Raw genomic sequence first — 19601 nt, 5'->3', positions numbered from 1 at the left:
GCCTGAGGCTCCTGCCCAGCTGATAAAGGGTTTAAATGAACTAACTGCCTTGCCAACAATTCTAAACAAACTCACACCAAAAATTAGTACAAATAAAGTATCCGTTAAGTAATTTAAAACCTATTCAATCTTAAATAGCAGTAACTTTTCAACAGACAGGGAGGCACAGAAACTCCTGCAAGTTGTTTGAAGTTCAATCCATTACATAAATTAAACACATGGGATCATATTATAATAAAGAGGGTTTTAACGGCCCGCTCTAATTAAACTTGATAGGGTAAGCGCGAGGGCTCCGACCAAGTTGATAAAAATCACTCGACGGAAGGAGACCAAGCGTGACATGCCAGTCAGTCCGAATAATCAAATCATACCTTAACGAAACTATAACTCCCAACGCAAATGCAACAACTTAAACAAACTAAGGTTAAAAAACCAATTCGGTTCACGTTTGCGTCTATTATGACAACGCGCGAGCTAGATCAATCGGGCTTACACAATATGTTAAGTCAAAACGTTAAAACTGAACCGATTAACGAATCAACGCCCGGTTCACCTTCCAGTCGGATAGATTTTCCCCGCAACAAATAAATGTTCAGAAATTTATCACCCCAAAAATTCTTATCGATTGGAAGCGCATGTTCTTAGAAATAAGATCTTTACAACACAGTTGCCAAATGCGATCAGCCCAGCCTGCACAAAGATTGTATTACCTTATGATTCCCTTTAGCACACACAATACTTCTTCTTAAATTTTACCGTATCATTTATTTACTTACTAATTCATTTATTTATAAAATATTTTAATTATTTTGTTTGTTTTCTAAAATATAAGATGATATTTTCTGTTCAAAGTTCCAAGCCAGAATGCTGTCTTCTAATGTTTATCTGTTTATTAGCAAAATTTCCACAAAGACCCGAGTTCCCTTTCATGACTTACCAAACACTAAGTGGCAACTTTGCATGACGTCAAACGCTACTTTTAGGAAAGAATGAAAACAGTAAATCTAATGTTTATATTTAAAACGACATCTTATTCTGTACGTACACGGCCGATATAAGGTCACGCAACAAAACCTACAAACGCCTCGTGAATATCCATGTCGTAAAGTAAATGCTTGACATGTAAACCGTTACTCTTGGTTTTTAAATTGCTGCCACTTATTCTCATTAAATATTTTCTATACTGTTTTTTGTGTTTTCCGGCCAAAAGTTTGAATATTGCATAAAGTGTTTTCAGTATTTATATAAAACTAAAGTAGTTATTTATGATAGCGCCATATTAAAATTTCACATGTAATCCTGTAATAAAATCAGCTGTTTTTATGTAATTTGTGAACTTTCAGTCAATAATTTATCAAAATGCTAAAATCCACTATATTTTTTCCCTCTGCGGGTGCTTGTAAGTTGAGGCCATAATGATTAAATAATGAATTTAAAAACGCAGTTTTTTATGTACGACGCCCAAATTCCGTGAGCCGTTTAAATAACTATACTAGTTTCTTTACTGTTTATTAATATAACATCTTCACTACTACATTTTCTAATATTCACTGCTAAATTTCCATGATGACTAACCTCTTTATACCCAATTGTCCGACCGTGACACCAACCAGTATGTACTTTTGCCGTCCGATAGTAAACCCGTTCATCCTAGATTCGAACTAACCTTACCATAAAACTAGGTCAATGTAATGATTCAGTTTCTACGGGACGATACTAATAGGCGATACAAATGGGCCCGCAACCCTTCCTGCTTCATCTTCCTTATTTCTTTCTGTATACAAGAATTCAGTGAAAACCGAGCAAAGATTTTTAAAATTCGAACATCGAGAATAGGAAACTCCTGGTTTAAACCACCCATCACTTTACAATCACGTGCATATCGTTGCAAAGCGTTTATATTAGCTGGTGATTGGCTGAGTTAATTATCCGAGACTGAAAAACTCATCTTTGTGACCGCGATTTTGAAGGAATTAATTGGGCAAAAAAGATTTTTATACCATTGCTGCCGCACCATTTGAGATAAATTATTAGCACATTGAATATTGCTACTTATACAGTTATTAGCATATAACTACATCAGAATTGAAAGAATTGTTCAAAGTAAATAACATTGACCCACCAGAAGTAACCCTGTAGTATATGTTTCCTCTAATCGTCAATGTCACCAGTGTTACTGTTCAACCTTCAGTTCCAAAAGTTCGCCAGCAGGCCTTCTTTCAAGGTTACAAACTCGTCGGCTTTTCATTTACGATGGACCTCTCGTATTACGCCGTTCTCTCATGTCGGTTGTTGTCATACAGCCGCTTCTCTTATAAAACCCATCGCAAGCGTAAGAAATTAAATTCTTTATAAATTTGTCAACTCAAAATTGTCAACTTTACATGTACTCGCTCAGCCAACGTACAAAAAACAGACAGAGAGCTGCCCGAGAAATTCTCAGTTTTTTATGCAAGTTTGACAGGTTTACCGATATCAAAATTTAAAATCAAAAGGCTTGTAAAATCTCGGGTACCAATTTATAACGATAAGAGCGAGGGCGTATCGGTTCCATAGCACGGACTGACATTTGATTTCTCTAAAAATAAATCAAATTATTTTAAAAGAAAAATAATTTTTTTTATTTGAAATTACTAAATAAAAAATAAACACACTTGCCTCCTCTATATGTTTAATAATTACCTTGCAAACAATTCTATCATAACAACAAATGTAACAAAAAAAAAGTGATCATAAGTTAAATAATTAATAACTTTTTATGTCAAAAATAAGTAACCTCCCCAACGGGACGGGTACGCCTGAGGCTCCTGCCCAGATGAAGGTTAATGAACTTAACTGCCTTGCCCAAAAATTCTGAACAAACTCAACAACAAAAATTAATATGACAAAAATAAAGTTATCCGTTAAGTAATTTAAACCTAATTCAATCTTAAATACGCAGTAACATTTTCAACGAGACAGGGTGGCACAGAAACTCCTGTCAAGTTGGTTTGAAGGTTCAATTCCATTTACATAATATTATAAAAAAGATGGGATAATATTATAAAAAGATGGGTTGTAACGGCCGCTCAATTAAACTTGATAGGGTAACGCGAGGGCTCCGACCAAGTTTTAGAAAAATTCACTCGACGGGAAGGAGACCAAGCGTGACATTGCCAGTCATCCGAATAATCAAAAATCATAATCCTTACGGAAATATGTAACTGCAACGCAATGCAACAACTTAAACAAACTAAGGTTAAATACCAATTGCGGTTCACGTTTGCGTCTATTATGACAACGCGCGAGCTAGATCAAATCGGGCTTTCAATAATGAAGTCAAGAAACGTTTAAACTGATAAACCCTTAACGAATCAAACGCCCGTCACCTTCCAGTCGATAGAATTTTCCCGCCACATAAATTTTTTAGAAATTTTTCCCCAAATCTTACGATTGGAACCATGTTTTAGAAAATAAACTTTTAAACACAGTTGCCAAACGATAGCCCACCCCAGCCAAAGAAAATTTTATTTACCAAAAATGTCCTTTTAGCACACACAATCTTTCTTTCTTTATTTACCGGTATTCATTTTTAACTTACTAATTCATTTATTAATAATTTATTTTTAATTAATTTTTGTTTGTTTCTAAAATATAAGATGTTATTTCTGTTCAAAGTTCCAAGCCAAGCTGCTTCTAATGTTGTAGTTTTTTTTAGCAAAATTATCCACAAAGACCGCGGTTTTTCATGACTTACAAAACATCTAAGTGGCAACTGTTGGGCAATGAACTGTCAAACCTACTTTTAGGATGAAAACAGTAAAACTAATGTTTATTTTAAAACGACATATTTATTCTGTACGTACACGGCCGATATAAGGTCAACGCACACACCTACACGCCCGTTGAATTTGCCATGTCGATAAAGAGAATGCTGACATGTAACCGTTTCTTAGGTTTTAAATTGCTGCCACTTATTCATCAATAAATATTTTTTATACTGTTTTTTGTGTTTTCCGGCCAAAAGTTTGAATTATGTGTATAAAGTGTTTTACAAGTATTTATTAAAAAAACTAAGTAGTTATTTTTGATCGCGCCATATAAAATTTCACATGTTAAAAACCCGTATAAAATCAGCTGTTTTTATGTAATTTTGTTGAACTTTCTGTCATTATTTATCAAAAATGCTATAGAAATTTCCCCAAAATTTATTCTCTAGCGGTGCTGTAAGTTTGAGGCCATAATATTAAATAATGAATTTTACACGCATGTTTTTTATGTACTGACGCCAAATTTCGCGTGAGCCGTTTAAATAATAATTACTAGTTTCTTTACTGTTTATTACTTATACATCTTCACTACTACATTTTTCTAATTTTCACTGCTAAATTTTCCCCTGATGACTACCTCTTTCATACCCAGTTGCCCGGGCGTGCACCAACCCGTATGTATTTTTCCCTCCGATAGTAAACCCGTTCATCCTAGATTTCGAACTAACCTTAAACCCTAAAACTAGGTCAATGTAATGATTCAGTTTCTACGGGACGATACAAAAAGGCGATACAAATTGGGCCCGCAACCTTCCTGCTTACTTCCTTATTTCTTTCTGTATTATACAAGAATTCAGTGCAACCCAGCAAAGATTTTTTGAATTCGAAACAATCGATAAAAGGAAACTCCCGGTTAAAACCACCCATCTACTTTACAATCACGTGCATTCGTTTCAAAGCGTTTATATTAGCTGGGATTTGGCTGAGTTAATTATCCGAAATGAAAAACTCATCTTTTGTGACCGCGATTTTGAAGGAATTTACTTGCAAAAAGAGGATTTTATACCATTATCTCCGCAACCACTTTGGAATTATTATTAGCACATGGAATAAAGCTACTTATACAGTTATTAGAAAGAACAACAACAGAATTTGAAAGAATTTGTTCAAAGTCAATAACAATTGACCCACCAGAATAATCTGTAGTATCTGTTTCCTCTTCTCAATGTCACCAGTGTTGACTGTTCACCTTCAGGTGCCACAAGTTCGCCCGCAGGCCTGCTTTCAAGGTTACACTCGTCGGGTTTTCATTTACAGACCTCTCGTTTACGCCTGTTTCTTCATTGTCGGTTGTTGTCAGACCAGCCCCCTTCTCATTATTACAACCTCGGCAAGCGTAGAGAATTAAATTCTTTTTAAAATTGTCAACTCAAAAATTGTCAACTTTACATGTACTCGCTCAGGCCACGTACAAAAAAAAGACAGAGAGCGCACGAGAATTCTCAGCTTTTATGCAAGTTTGACAGGTTTACCGATATCAAATTTAACTAGCTACAGGCTTGTATAAACTCGGGTACCAATTTATAACGATAAGAGCGAGGGCGTATCGGTTCCATAGCAACGGACGTGACATTTGATTTCTCTAAAAATAAATCAAATTATTTTAAAAGAAAAATAATTTTTATTAGGCTTACACTACAGTGAACTAAAAAATTATCAGCTAATGGGTTATTACCTATCTCTACAACAAAAGCCTTTGAAATGGAGAAACTGTACTTATTTTTAGAACCTTTCTTAGTGATTTTTAATGGTTTTCCATCCAAAATTTCACCGGATTCAAGATTTGAAACGCAGCCTCTTAACCATTCCGCTCTGAAAAAATTATCACAGAATTCTGTTATATTAGTGGAAGTAGTCTGACATCAGACATATCTCCATTTATAAGGATTTAACGAAACCGACTGGGAATTAATTCACGGGAATATGTTAGTTTTCTATTGAATAGCAATACCAAATGTAACCGTTCTTTTATGTAAATGTTGAGACAATTTTCGTCTTTGATGGAAAAATTTGGTTGTTGCTGATATACAATGAAACAGAAATGGCATATCATATAAATTGCATAATATTTTCATTAATATTTGTCTATATAGACGGCTTCTTTTCATCATTATTTTTCATATTTATGTTTTATGTAAGAAATGCTATGGGCTGTTTGAGTTATTTATCTCCAGAGGTTTGATAATAATGTACTTTCTGCACAGACTGACTTTAATATTTCACTTGCCATAAGTGTGTATGTGAATATTCAGGTTAGGGACAAGTTATTAAGGCAGGAACGAGGCCCTGCAGAGTTTAACCAGAAATGTTACCCAAGAGTCAAAATATGCCAAACCTGCACCTACAACCAGTTGGTAAGATGGATTTTTATAGAGTACAGAAATTAAAGTGATGTTGAAAAATTATTTTTGTTTAATTTTAGTCTCAGGTACGTGGAATGCAAGCTCGTCGTCTGGCCGCAAAACTGCGAGAGATCAAGCGTATCGAGGAGGAACGCCTGAGACAGGAGCGACTGGAACAGGAACGTCTTGCAAGACAGAAAGCAGAGGAAGATGAACTATCAATTGAAGAATCTCTCAAGTAAGTTAAATACACCCTTTGTCATTTATATTTATGCTTCCTTCAATGTGTCATGCACCTGTGAAGAGGAACACACATTAACTTCTAATTTCTAACCACACTGGTACATATATTTATAATTTCAGTCCCACACAAGGGAAATTTAGTCTTTGACAATGTGATAAAGTACATGAGCCGCGCCATGAGAGAACCAACATAGTGGCTTTGCGACCACCATGGATCCAGACCAGCCTGCGCATCCGCGCAGTCTGGTCAGGATCCATGCTGTTCGCTGACGGTTTCTCTAATTACAATAGACTTTAAAAGCGAACAGCATGGATCCTGACCAGACGGCGTGGATGCGCAGGCTGGTCTGGATCCATGCTGGTCGCAAAGCCACTATGTTGGTTTTTTCATGGCATGGCTCACATTGCATCCAAAGTCGACAGTTTAACCAGTTTCCCCATCATATCGCATGGGAGCACTAGTTTGGTCTGGTTGGATTTCACTGATTGCTGTCAGGGTAACGAGACAGCAACAAATTTTTGAAATATGGAACTAAAAGATGTTTAAAGAACCAAAGATACAGAGTTTGCAACTTGGGTAAGCTTGAATAAGACAGGACTTCGCACGCTTGATCAACAGAGTTTAGATTTTGTTAGCACAAAACGTTGCTATGTCTGTTTGCTGCCTTGCACCTTATCTTGCATTATTGGCCTCTCCTACCAAGCTTTCAGGTTATACACAGTAAAGGATACAGATTTGCAGTAGCATGTACATGTCTGGGAAACGCTGTTCACAAGCAGAAGAGAGGATAAGAGAGTCAGAGATGCAACAGTTAAAATTACCATTTTTGATACTATTGTGATTGCCATTTGCATTTGGTGCTGTTGTGATTGTCATTTGCATTTGGTACTGTTGTGATTGCCATTTGCATTTGGTACTGTTGTGATTGCCATTTGCATTTGGTACTGTTTTTGATTGCAAGCAGAAGAGAGTATAAGAGAGTCAGAGATGCAACAGTTAAAATTACCATTTTTGATACTATTGTGATTGCCATTTGCATTTGGTGCTGTTGTGATTGTCATTTGCATTTGGTACTGTTGTGATTGCCATTTGCATTTGGTTCTGTTTTTGATTGCCATTTGCATTTGGTACTTCTGTGATTGCCATTTGCATTTGGTACTATTTTTGATTGCAATTTGCATTTGGTACTATTGTGATTGCCATTTTATATGGTGACAGTTTATTTGATCTAGAGAATGTTTATTAAGTGAAGGTACACATCCAGGCAAATAGGCTGAACTATGGATTTACACTTATTTATCCATATGGGATTTAAACTTAAAAAAGTTTGACAGTACCAAATGCAAATGGCAGTCAAAAATAGTACCAAATGCAAATGGCAATCACAATAGTACCAAATGTAAATGACAATCAAAAATAGTAAGTTAGTGAGCAGGACTGTCCCATCTCCAGCTCACTAACTTAGTCTTCACAAGCATCAGTTTCCCGGGAGTGATAATGTGATAATGTATATATAAAGAAAATCTGTTTGTTTTCTGCAGACATCTTAACTTTTATATAGGATAGAGGAGATAGATGATACAGCATTTGTCTAAAAAATTACGTATTTTTATTAACACAATCATGTGAAAGTGAGAAATAAGTTTGACAACCTGAATTGAATAGATATCTGTCTCTAGGTGACATAGACTTTTCAAGTTTATTTCAACTCTTCACATCGACAGTGCACACTTTTTCATGGCACTAGAAATGGTGTACAAAAAAAATTAAAAAAAATTGATAGGTTACTCAGATTATGTGATGCACAAAATTTTCTAACTTTACTTGGTGCATGCAGTTTATAGAAAAGAAAAGCATTCTTTTTATGATAAGTACATATCAGTTAGAAGCATGCACTATTATTTTAATTTAGGTCATTTATTTTTGAATAATTAGGTCATGAGATACTTGAACCATAGATCTTTTTTTTTTACAGTTTATCTGTATTTATTTTTAACTTGCTTGAATTTGTATCACTGTTAGATTTGTCCAGCCTTGCCAAGCCGAACTTTTCATTTACAAGACCTTGTAGTTACCTCCCCTTATCATATTACATTTTCATCCATCTTTTCTCATTTTTAAGAAATTAGTATATGAATTGTTGTAGACAAATGTTCACTTTTTACAGAAAATTGACACGGGAACAACTTTACAGGAAAATAAAGTAGGTTTCTTGATATTGTAATTACACATTACTATTGTTTTTGAACATAATAACAACTTTTTTTGTGTGTGAACTCGAATGAACTCTCAGTGCTATATTTAGTTCAAAATTCATCTTTACACCCTTTTCTGCATAGAAACTTTTATTTGGTTTGACGGGGTTTTACAACTTTGTTGACACCTCTTGTTTTGAGGCAAAAGAAATAAATGTAAAACAAAGACTTGATTGTTAAAACCAGTCTGTTCTATGTTCCTAGACAAAAAATATATTCCAGACACAATTTATATTGCAGGATCAGCCTGATAAATGCAGATCAGTTATTGCAAAGTTAGATTGCTCTAGACACATTTACTATTTATTCTGTCAATTCCTTTATATCTGTTGCAAACATATGCATTATTTTAGTAACTTCAGTATTTGTACAACAAGGTAGGGGAGATCACCATTACTACCAGTCTAGATTTTTATTTGCCTATCTAATAAAAAAAAAACAAAAAAACAATCATGTAGGCTCATTTGGTCTTTTCTGAGGAACAGCTCCTTCCAGTGGGAACATGCATTTCCTGCAGATTGAAATTCTTCCATATGTTTTCGTTCTGATTTAGCCAGAAGTTATGGGCAGATTTGAGAACTTATGTGTAGGCGAGTGCCCAGATAAGTTTGATTCTAGGGGCTTAGAAAAGTATTCTCTTTGATGATTCGGCAAAAGACAACATTTCTGAACATTCTCATCCTGCCAGAGATAGTTGTGAGTTAGTGCTGGCACAGATTCTGAAAACTCTGGTTATGTTAACATTGCTTCTTTACTTAAACACTGGTTATGTTAACAGTTGTATATACATATATACTATCTGAAATTACTATTCGTACAATGTATCATGAGTTTTTATGTACAGTACCAGTACGTAGAACCACCACATTGTGTATATGGTGATGAACATTATTAAATTTTATTAGGGATGGCAACGAATATTCGAATATTCGAATATTCGTTCATTACACGAATATTCGAATACTGTTCGAATATTCGGAAAAAATATAAGATCATGAAAAATAAATAAAACCCAAATGAAAGAACAAAAAATGTTTGTTTATCTAATTTGCCGAAACCCGCTTTCATTATAAATTCGCGCGAAAATGGCTTCTTTCTTTGTCAGACGTGTCATTTTGTATATTAGCAAAGTTTGAAACTTAAACTTGTATATTAGCGTACCGAGATTGTACATCGCTATGGTGATGACAGTGTACTCGTAGTTAATACCGCTAATTGCTTACCTTTAGAAATTTTTAATGGTCACAAATTGATGTAAATCGGTTAGAGCTCGCCTTGTTTTCAGTAGGTGCGAACCGTGTGTAATTAAAAATGATCAGACAGCACTTCAACTAATTACTCGGATTTCAATCAAAGTCGATAAAAGACGTATTTGTGTAAAGAAAAATGCCGAAAAGTGTAGCAAACAAGTCAAATGGGATGCATATCATTTTTTGACGTAAATCGGATTATCTGAATGAAATGACGAATAAATGCATTTTGTATGGTTAACTTTTTAAAAAAAAAATCAATACTCAATTTTCAGACAAAGAGACTTAAAGTTAAGCCATTTTTTTCCTTAAAATTACCCTTATCCCACCCGCAGTGCATCTACTGTCAAAATGCAAGCAATGCCTTTGAAGTATTTCACGCGATCATCCTATAAGAAGTCGGTTACGTGTAATATGCGTTGAAAAACTTCACTTACGCGAGGGCTACACCCCTGTAAGAAATAAATAAATTCTATATAAATTATTTGTATATAAAGGCAAACAACGAGTATTTTATACTCCAAAAGATAAACAAGCGATGAGAACGATTTGTCAGTTTTAATTCGTCAATGACTTCCGGTGTAAACGAAAGTAGAATTAATGCATGTCGCTGATTAGGGTATGAAAAACACGTAGGATTTTGAGCTGATTTGTTGATCACTTGAAGACCGAATATTCGAATATTCGTTCGGAAGGTTGACCGAATATTCGAATACCAAAAATGCTATTCGTTGCCATCCCTAAATTTTATGTTTATGCCAATAAAATCTTTGCCTTGACTTGATTGCTGAAATACTGGTGAAAAAAAATGTTATACCCATATCATGTCAAGGAAACAAATCACTGCAATACACAATTGAGCCACACCATGAGAAAACCAACATAGTGCGTTTGTGACCAGCATGGATCCAGACCAGCCTGCGCATCCATGCAGTCTGGTCAGGATCCATACTGTTTGCTTTCAAAGCCTATTGCAGTTAGAGAAACCGTTAGTGAACAGTATGGATCCTGACCAGACTGCACAGATGCACAGGCTGTTCTGGATCCATGGTCGCAAATGCACTATGTTGGTTTTCACATGCCGCAGCTCAAATATTATATGTTATGCACAATGAAATGTGAAGAACAAATTAATAAGTTTGTAAAGTCTGACATTCATCTGCTCATGATCATCCACTTTCATTTAGACTAAATCTTGATAAATCATATCACCTTTACCATGTTGTATGCTATGTTAGTAGTGTAACATAATTGTAACTGCTTCAAATTTCATATGTAAATATTGTCAATTCTCAAATACATATTTATAAATATTGTACAGCTGTTTATGTAGGTGTTGTAACATGATGCTATGCTAAAGTAGGTGTTGTAACATGATGTAATGCTGATATAGGTGTTGTAACATGATGTAAGACTTATGTAGGTGTTGTAACACAATGCAATGCTTAATATGCAGGTGATGTAACATGATACAAAGTTGTAGGTTTTATAAATATTTTCAGCTGTTACAACACAAATTAGTGTTTGTGTTGATACAATAATACATTATATTGCATATTCACATGATGAACATTATGGTAATGTTGATGCAGGGGTTGTAACATGATAAGTCTGTTCATACATACATATCTATGTTGTAACATGATGAATAGTTATATATATTGTAAATTCCCATATAAAGATGGCATAAATGTTGACGTAGGCTTTGTAGCATGAATCGATACACCTGTTTTTAAGATTCAGCACAATTACCTTTGTAAACATGATGTGAATATCTGTAAGTTTTGTAAATACCACTTTTTAAAAATAACATTTTTCTATATAGAACACTGCATGAAACACTTCGAGAATCTTTAAATCAGAATTCTGTTGACTTAAAACCTACAGAAATAGTAATTTTGCTACATTCTGAAACAAAAGTTTTCGGAGGAACAGCCGTGTATTATGTGTAATATATGTTTGAAAAAGGATAAATCTACTTACATACAGATAGAGCACTTGACATCTCATACAAATATCATTGAACTCACTTCTCTTTGTTTTAAAAGCAGTAGAATTTACAGCAAAACTAATCAATTTTCGAATCCCCAGGTGCTCTAAGGTCTGTTAGATTAAATGAAATCAAGCAATCCGCTAATGGATTAATTTACAGCAAAACTTGTAGGGAGACACATATCTGAAGACCAGTAGATATATAATATATGAGCACCGCTGTGCAAAAACCAGCTTTAGGACTACATAACCAGCAAGTCAGGGCATATCCAGTACTGTATGTTTATCACTACATCCATACTGTATGTTTATCCCTACATCCGTACTGTTTGTTTATCCCCCATCCATACTGTTTGTTTATCCCCACATCCATACTGTATGTTTATCCCCACATCCATACTGTATGTTTATCCCCACATCCATATTTTATGTTTATCCGAACATTTGTACTGTTTGTTTATCCCAACATCCATACTGTATGTTTATCCCCACATCCATACTGTATGTTTATCCCCACATCCATACTGTATGTTTATCCCCACATCCATACTTTATGTTTATCCCAACATCCGTACTGTTTGTTTATCCCAACATCCATACTGTATGTTTATCCCCACATCCATACTGTTTGTTTATCCCTACATCCATACTGTTTGTTTATCCTCCATCCATACTGTTTGTTTATGCCCCACATCCATACTGTTTGTTTATCCCCCATCCATACTGTTTGTTTATCCCAACATCCATACTGTTTGTTTATCCCCACATTCATACTGTATGGTCATCCCCACATCCATACTTTATGTTTATCCCAACATCCATACTGTTTGTTTATCCCCACATCCATACTGTTTGTTTATCCCTACATCCATACTGTTTGTTTATCCCCCATCCATACTGTTTGTTTATGCCCCACATCCATAGTGTATGTTTATCCCCACATCCATACTGTATGTTTATCCCTACATCCATACTGTTTGTTTATCCCTACATCCATACTGTATTTTTATCCCCACATCCATACTGTTTGTTTATCCCATATTCATACTGTATGTTTATCCCCACATCCATACTGTTTGTTTATCCCATATTCATACTGTATGTTTATCCCCACATCCATACTGTATGTTTATCCCCACATCCATACTGTGTTTATCCCTTCATCCATACTGTTTGTTTATCCCTACATCCATACTGTATGTTTATCCCCACATCCATACTGTATGTTTATCACCACATCCATACTGTGTTTATCCCCACATCCATACTGTGTTTATCCCTTCATCCATACTGTTTGTTTATCCCTACATCCATACTGTATGTTTATCACCACATCCATACTGTATATTTATCCCTACATCCATACTGTTTGTTTATCAATTTCAGCACCTGTATGCAATTGAGAAGCGGACAGAATGGATCCAGATCAGACTGGATGGATGTGCAGTTTTATCTGGATCCATACTGGTTGCAATTTTCACACTGCAGCACTGATGTGTACAGTATACAATATGTTAACCATGTAGGTTCGTTAGAGCAATAATTCATTTGTATGACTGAAATAAAGAATGGAACATCTGTATTCACAGTATTTCAAAAATAGTGATACAACATTAGTTGTCAAAGTTTTTATCAGGAATGAAAATCTTTTTGATTGCTTAATTTTGTTGCCATAAGGAGCCAGAATTCTGCTTGTAGGTTTATGACATCTACAGTTGACATTGTGTTAAGAGACCATCCAAGGGACTGCAAAGAAGTGGTCTCTTTATGGAATGGTCTCTTAATGAATTTCAGTCAGATGAAAAGAAACGTTATTTTAACTGTTAATGTAACTATAGAACATAGATGTATTGTTTCAAAATCTGTTTAAACATCGTGAACACTTTTCCAAGTCAACGAACTTTGAAAATTATGGCTATATTGTTTGTCAGTTCGACTGATACAAAGGTCAATTGCATTCAGTCACGTGCAAAACGTACTCGCTAATTACACAGATGAAGAAATGCTTTGTAGAAATTTGGTACCCGGTCGCTTAATAGATACTTCTGTCAAATATTTTACCTGTCGGGACTACGTTAATGTGGTCGCTAGTTGTTTAATAAAAAAGTCGTTTAATGGATTGAACCTATATATTGAAAACGTTCGGGAGGGATTTCAACTGGTCGTTTAATACAAAAATCGCTTAATAGAGGTGGTTTCAAGTACGATGTCGACTGTATAGGAATATCTTGTCTTTTGAATATGATGGTATAAAAAACTGTTTCTATAAGCAGATGTCTTTAATGTGATTCCGTTCTCATTTCTAACTGGTCGGTCACAGTAGAGTGTTTAGTTTGTATGTTTATTGCATCTCAAGGGGCACATAATGTCTTTGCAAGTCGTTGTTATAAAACAACAATATTTCCTAAAGCCAAAGCTCCTGGTTTGAACAGCTAATACCATTAACGACAATGCTGGGAATTGTATCTGGGTGAATTTTCTATTCTGGTGTTTAAAAGCTGTTTCTGTTACTTGCTTGTCATGGCTGATTTTTAGCTCATCTGATTTTTTGAAAAAAAATGTCGAGTTATTGTCATCACTTTGTCGGCGTCGGCGTTGCCTGGTTAAGTTTTATGTTAAGGTCAGCTTTTCTCCTAAACTATCAAAGCTATTGCTTTGAAACTTGCAACACTTGTTCACCATCATAAGCTGACCCTGTACAGCAAGAAACATAACTCCATTCTGGTTTTTGCAAGATTTATGGCCCTTTTTGTACTTAGAAAATATCAGATTTCTTGGTTAAGTTTTATGTTTAGGTCAACTTTTCTCCTAAACTATCAAAGCTATTGCTTTGAAACTTGCTACACTTGTTCACCATCATAAGCTGACCCTGTACATCAAGAAACATAACTCCATCCTGCTTTTTGCAAGAATTATTGCCCCTTTTGGACTTAGAAAATCAGTTTTCTTGGTTAAGTTTTATGTTTAGGTCAGCTTTTCTCCTAAACTATCAAAGCTATTGCTTTAAAACTTGCAACACTTGTTCACCATCATAAGCTGACCCTGTACAGCAAGAAACATATCTCCATCCTGCTTTTTGCAAGATTTATGGCCCCTTTTGGACTTAGAAAATATCAGATTTCTTGGTTAAGTTTTATGTTTAGGTCAACTTTTCTCTTAAACTATCAAAGCTATTGCTTTGAAACTTGCAATACTTGTTCACCATCATAAGCTGACCCGTACATCAAGAAACATAACTCCATCCTGCTTTTTGCAATAATTATTGCCCCTTTTGGACTTAGAAAATCAGTTTTCTTGGTTGAGTATTATGTTTAAGTCAGCTTTTCTCATAAACTATCAAAGCTATTGCTTTAAAACTTGCAACAGTTTTCACCATCATAAGTTGACACTGAACATCAAGAAACATAACTCTATTCTGCTTTTTGCAAGAATGATGGCCCTTTTTAGACTTAGAAAATCATGGGTAGGACAATATTTCTATTATACAAAAAAATCAGAGAAGCGTCAGCACCCGCAAGGTGGTGCTCTTGTTCTACTACAGTGAAACACCGCTCGCTCGAGGTCGCAAGGGGATGAGCAAAATGCTCGAGTTATCCATGGTTTCGAGCGACCCAAACATTGACCAACATACTAAGAAAATTGAAGTTTGTTTTACCAATTGTCATCGAGACCATTTGCAGAGGAAACGGTGATGCGTAATAATAACACACTCGTGACATTTTCAAAAAACGTATTACAAACGTTATTTATGATAGATCGTAAATGGCACATGTGAAGCAACAGCTAAGACATTTCATTTTTTTTTATTGAAATACTGTAATCGAATTCGCAATTTTCTTCTCCAAATTAAGATTTCATAATTATCGTCTCAATTTTATGAAAAGGCTATCTTATTTCCTTTATTTGCATGCAAACAACTGTTGATTAAAATATTAAAATCTCATAATTATCTTCTCGATCCCGCAGAAAAAAGTATTAAAAAAATATTAATTAATAACAATTTTGATCAATAAAATTTTTCTTCCACCTTTCATCAATAATTAATCTCATTATCAGATCAAATATACCGACAAACAAACATTTAAGATAGTCGGGGAATAGACCATGCAATTCTCACAACGTGCGAAAATTTTAAATTAACCGATACATTTTGATCGCCGACGGTGTGAAAAATTTTGACACCTCTGCTCGAGTTTGCCATAAGCAACAAAGAGTAAATTAATACACAGGGACCAGGTGTCATGCTCGAGCGATCGAGTTATCGATGCTCGACCCAGCCATGGTAATTTCACATAGAAAATAGAAGGAAATTGGCCGGGACCACATGAATTGCTCGAGCGAGCCCGGGTGCTCGAGTCATCGATGCTCGAGCGAGCGGTGTTTCACTGTATATGGTGGAAGCATCATGTAGATGAGTGATTAGGTTGCTGAATTATCTCATCCCTGGGCTCAAGCTCTGCTCTTGTCATCAAGAGAGGAAGCCATCCAGCTGCAGTGATTCTAACCCAAGTGCCTGATCACGCCCAAAATAATGTGGCGCCCCAGGGGTCCTCAGTGCACAAATATAGCTTTTAAAGTTGCAATAACTGTTACCTGATCAGGCTGTGTCCATGTGACCTAAACAAACAAATATCTACTTTATGGAATCACTTGGGCACTTGTGAAAATGCAGTGAAAGTATTTAAGTATTTGTAAAAAGTCAAGTATGAATTAATTTTCTCAGTACATTGCAGTAATGTGTTCTGGTCTCTTGTAAGCCAAATTATTTTCATTGTTGTTAAGTGACCAATGACAAGCACAAAATATAAAATTTGTTTTGTCAGTCAACATTCCTTAGTGTGTTTGTTTGCAGTTATATCCTAAAAATGTGTCTTTATGCCAGAAGATAATGTTCTTATGCCGATGTGTAAGGCCTAAATTTGGTTAGTTGTGCCTATGAACATGTAAGGTAACAATTTAGTGTTTTTGAACCTGCATACAAGCTCCATGATATACTGTTTTATGCCTCCGAAAAAACAACATATACTTTAGGAACAATATGAAAGAAAAAAAATACACATTTTACAACATGTAATACCATAAATACCCATATATAATGCACGCCCATGTGTAATGTGTACCACTGATTCGAGTAAAATTTTGGGAACGAAATTTTTTTGGTCAATCCAAAAGGAAGGAAAATAAAATAACCTGTAGGACTGTAAATATCAGGTGATCAAATTCACCTCTGGGAACAAGAGTCTTTATTAGAATCATTATCCATCAGACCCAGGTGGGCCAAAAAGCTGCACATTATAAATGGGTATCTACAGATAACTGCTGTAACCAAGGTTGTTTTTAGAGCTGTTAAAGTCATGGTTCTCTGTCTTCAGTATGAAATATTAATGAAATCTGAAGCAGCCTGTCTATGAAAGTGCTATTCATGTAACAACTTGGAAATGTCATTGTATAGAAACCATTGCTAATGGGCAAAATGTTACTTTTTACTGCTTTAATAAGAAATGAGGTTCAGCAGATGCTGTGCCAGAATTACTGGCAAACTGTAAGAACATTTGATTTGGTGAGAATTAAGTTTTGTGGTTTCTAGAAAAAATGTCAAGAATTTGTAGATAATACGTCTGAGGTTTAATTCTAGACTCGCACATGTTTTTGGATGTTTTTAAGATAATTGAGAAATAAAACTCATATTGTAATGTTCATAATATGAGCCGTGCCATGAGAAAACTAACATAGTGCGTTTGCGACCACCATGGATCCAGACCAGCCTGCGCATCCGCGCAGTCTGGTCAGGATCCATGCTGTTTGCTTTCAAAGCCTATTGGAATTAGAGAAACTGTTAGCGACCAGCATGGATCCTGACCAGACTGCGCGGATGTGCAGGCTGGTCTGGATCCATGCTGGTCGCAAAGCCACTATGTTGGTTTTCTCATGGCACGGCTCATATGATCATACTTCAGTTTTAAAAAAAGATGATAATTAGCAAAAATCTGGAATTCAATCCCTTTAGGATGAAAGTTTAAATCTGTTGAGACAGTTATATATATCTGATGTAGACATTCTAGGGTTATTTGGAATTTCAATACAATGGTGCAAGATAATTGTAATCCTATTATAAATTCTGGGGAATTCTCTGCTTAATGAATGATCTCAATTAAGATTTTATTGATAATTTTCCAGGTTTTAGATTAAGAACACCGAGATCTGAGATAAAAGGATGCTTCTGTTTATTTATTCTGTAAGAGAAAATAGATTTAAATGGATTACAGGCTATGTTAATTGATTTGAGCCGTGCCATGGGAAAACCAACATAGTGGGCGTGCGACCAGCATGGATCCCGACCAGCTTGCGCATCCGCGCAGTCTGGTCAGGATCCATGCTGTTCGCTAACAGTTTCTCCAATTCCAATAGGCTTTAAAAGCGAACAGCATGGAGCCTGACCAGACTGCGTGGATTCGCAGGCTGGTCTGGATCCATGCTGGTCGCACACCCACTATGTTGGTTTTCCCATGGCACGGCTCATTTGTAACCTTCCGATTATATACAGACCTACTTCAAAGCTTCCGGATCAATATTGTTCCTTACTTTGATTTATTCATTCTGTCATTTTATACTAAAAATCAATTGAATTGCTTTAAAATGGATTGGTTTTATGGTACTGTTTACTGCATTTTGTAACTTTACTGTTTCTTTTCTGTGTTTTATATTGCTGTTAAAATAGAGTTTTTTGTTTGCATTTTATCAAGGTGATTGTAAACGCATGTATTCAATGTCTCATTTTATGATGTTATTCCAAAAGTTTGTCAGCCTGCACTACCTAACCCACAACCTGACATTTCACACACATACACTATAGGCGTAGCCATACTGGAACAGTTTATTAGAATCTTCCACCAGTTGTAGGTGCCTACAAAAAATATCCAACTGGACAAAAAATATATAGAGTTACTACAGAGATGGTAATGCTACTGTACTGAGTTACCAGCAATAAGTACTAAATTTTCTTGCATATAGTATTCTACAAATATTAGTAGAAATAAATAAAACAAAAACAAAAAAAAACACAGGAAACTCCCAGCCAGTATGACAGTTCCATTCAGAGGGTCATTATTTTGGTCTGTGCATGAACAGCAGTCATTTTCCAGGCAGTTTGATTCTTGTGTGAATGGCAGATATTCTCTGGACAGTTTGATCATTGTACAAAAATGTTCCAAGTAATGCTTCAATCACATTCTCCATTTAACGAAAATGGCAGCGTGAAGTTGCATGACCATATTAAGACATTGGAATATAATTGTATATATTAAGTATATGTTAGTTATAAATGCTAATAAGCTATTATACAATACACAATTATACTTTCCAACAAAGAGTTGGAAAGTCGGTTCAGCTTCAGCTGTGGCATTTAGTCTGACATTTATTGAATCTTTAATTTAGTTTCTTCCATTTCCTCGTTGTTTTGACATTTTTAAGAAGCTGTTACACAAGCAAGGTTTTTACTTGTTAAGTGAGAGTGATGTGTGCCATCTTGGATGAAAGCACATTTAAATATAGTTCCTGTCAAAAATGGGATGTATTTTGGCAGTTTCAAGGCGTTCCAGGTTAGTTGCTGAAATGAGTTTGTAAAGTCATGATTTCTTCACAAGACGTTTTAGATACAATGTATTGGTTTTTTTTGCCAAATTCAGAATTTTTTTCTAAAGTCTGTAATG

The 19601-nt window shown here is 35.3% G+C and overlaps 1 protein-coding gene across 5 annotated transcripts in view; it reads left to right on the top strand.

The window, feature by feature from the left end:
• LOC123540295 (myosin-VIIa-like) overlaps positions 1–19601 on the top strand; it is a 203365-nt gene that overhangs the window by 99361 nt on the left and 84403 nt on the right. For all 5 annotated transcript variants that reach the window (XM_045325202.2, XM_045325211.2, XM_045325189.2 and 2 more), the window contains exon 17: positions 6232–6389. In XM_045325202.2, coding sequence (XP_045181137.2) covers positions 6232–6389 — 158 coding nt within the window. The remainder of the gene's footprint in view (positions 1–6231; positions 6390–19601) is intronic.

The sequence above is a fragment of the Mercenaria mercenaria genome, chromosome 1 (genome assembly GCF_021730395.1).
Source record: "Mercenaria mercenaria strain notata chromosome 1, MADL_Memer_1, whole genome shotgun sequence".
In the NCBI taxonomy this organism is placed as follows: Eukaryota; Metazoa; Mollusca; class Bivalvia; order Venerida; family Veneridae; genus Mercenaria; species Mercenaria mercenaria.
Note: the sequence above shows the minus strand (reverse complement) of the source record. Positions and strands in the feature narration are given on the sequence as shown.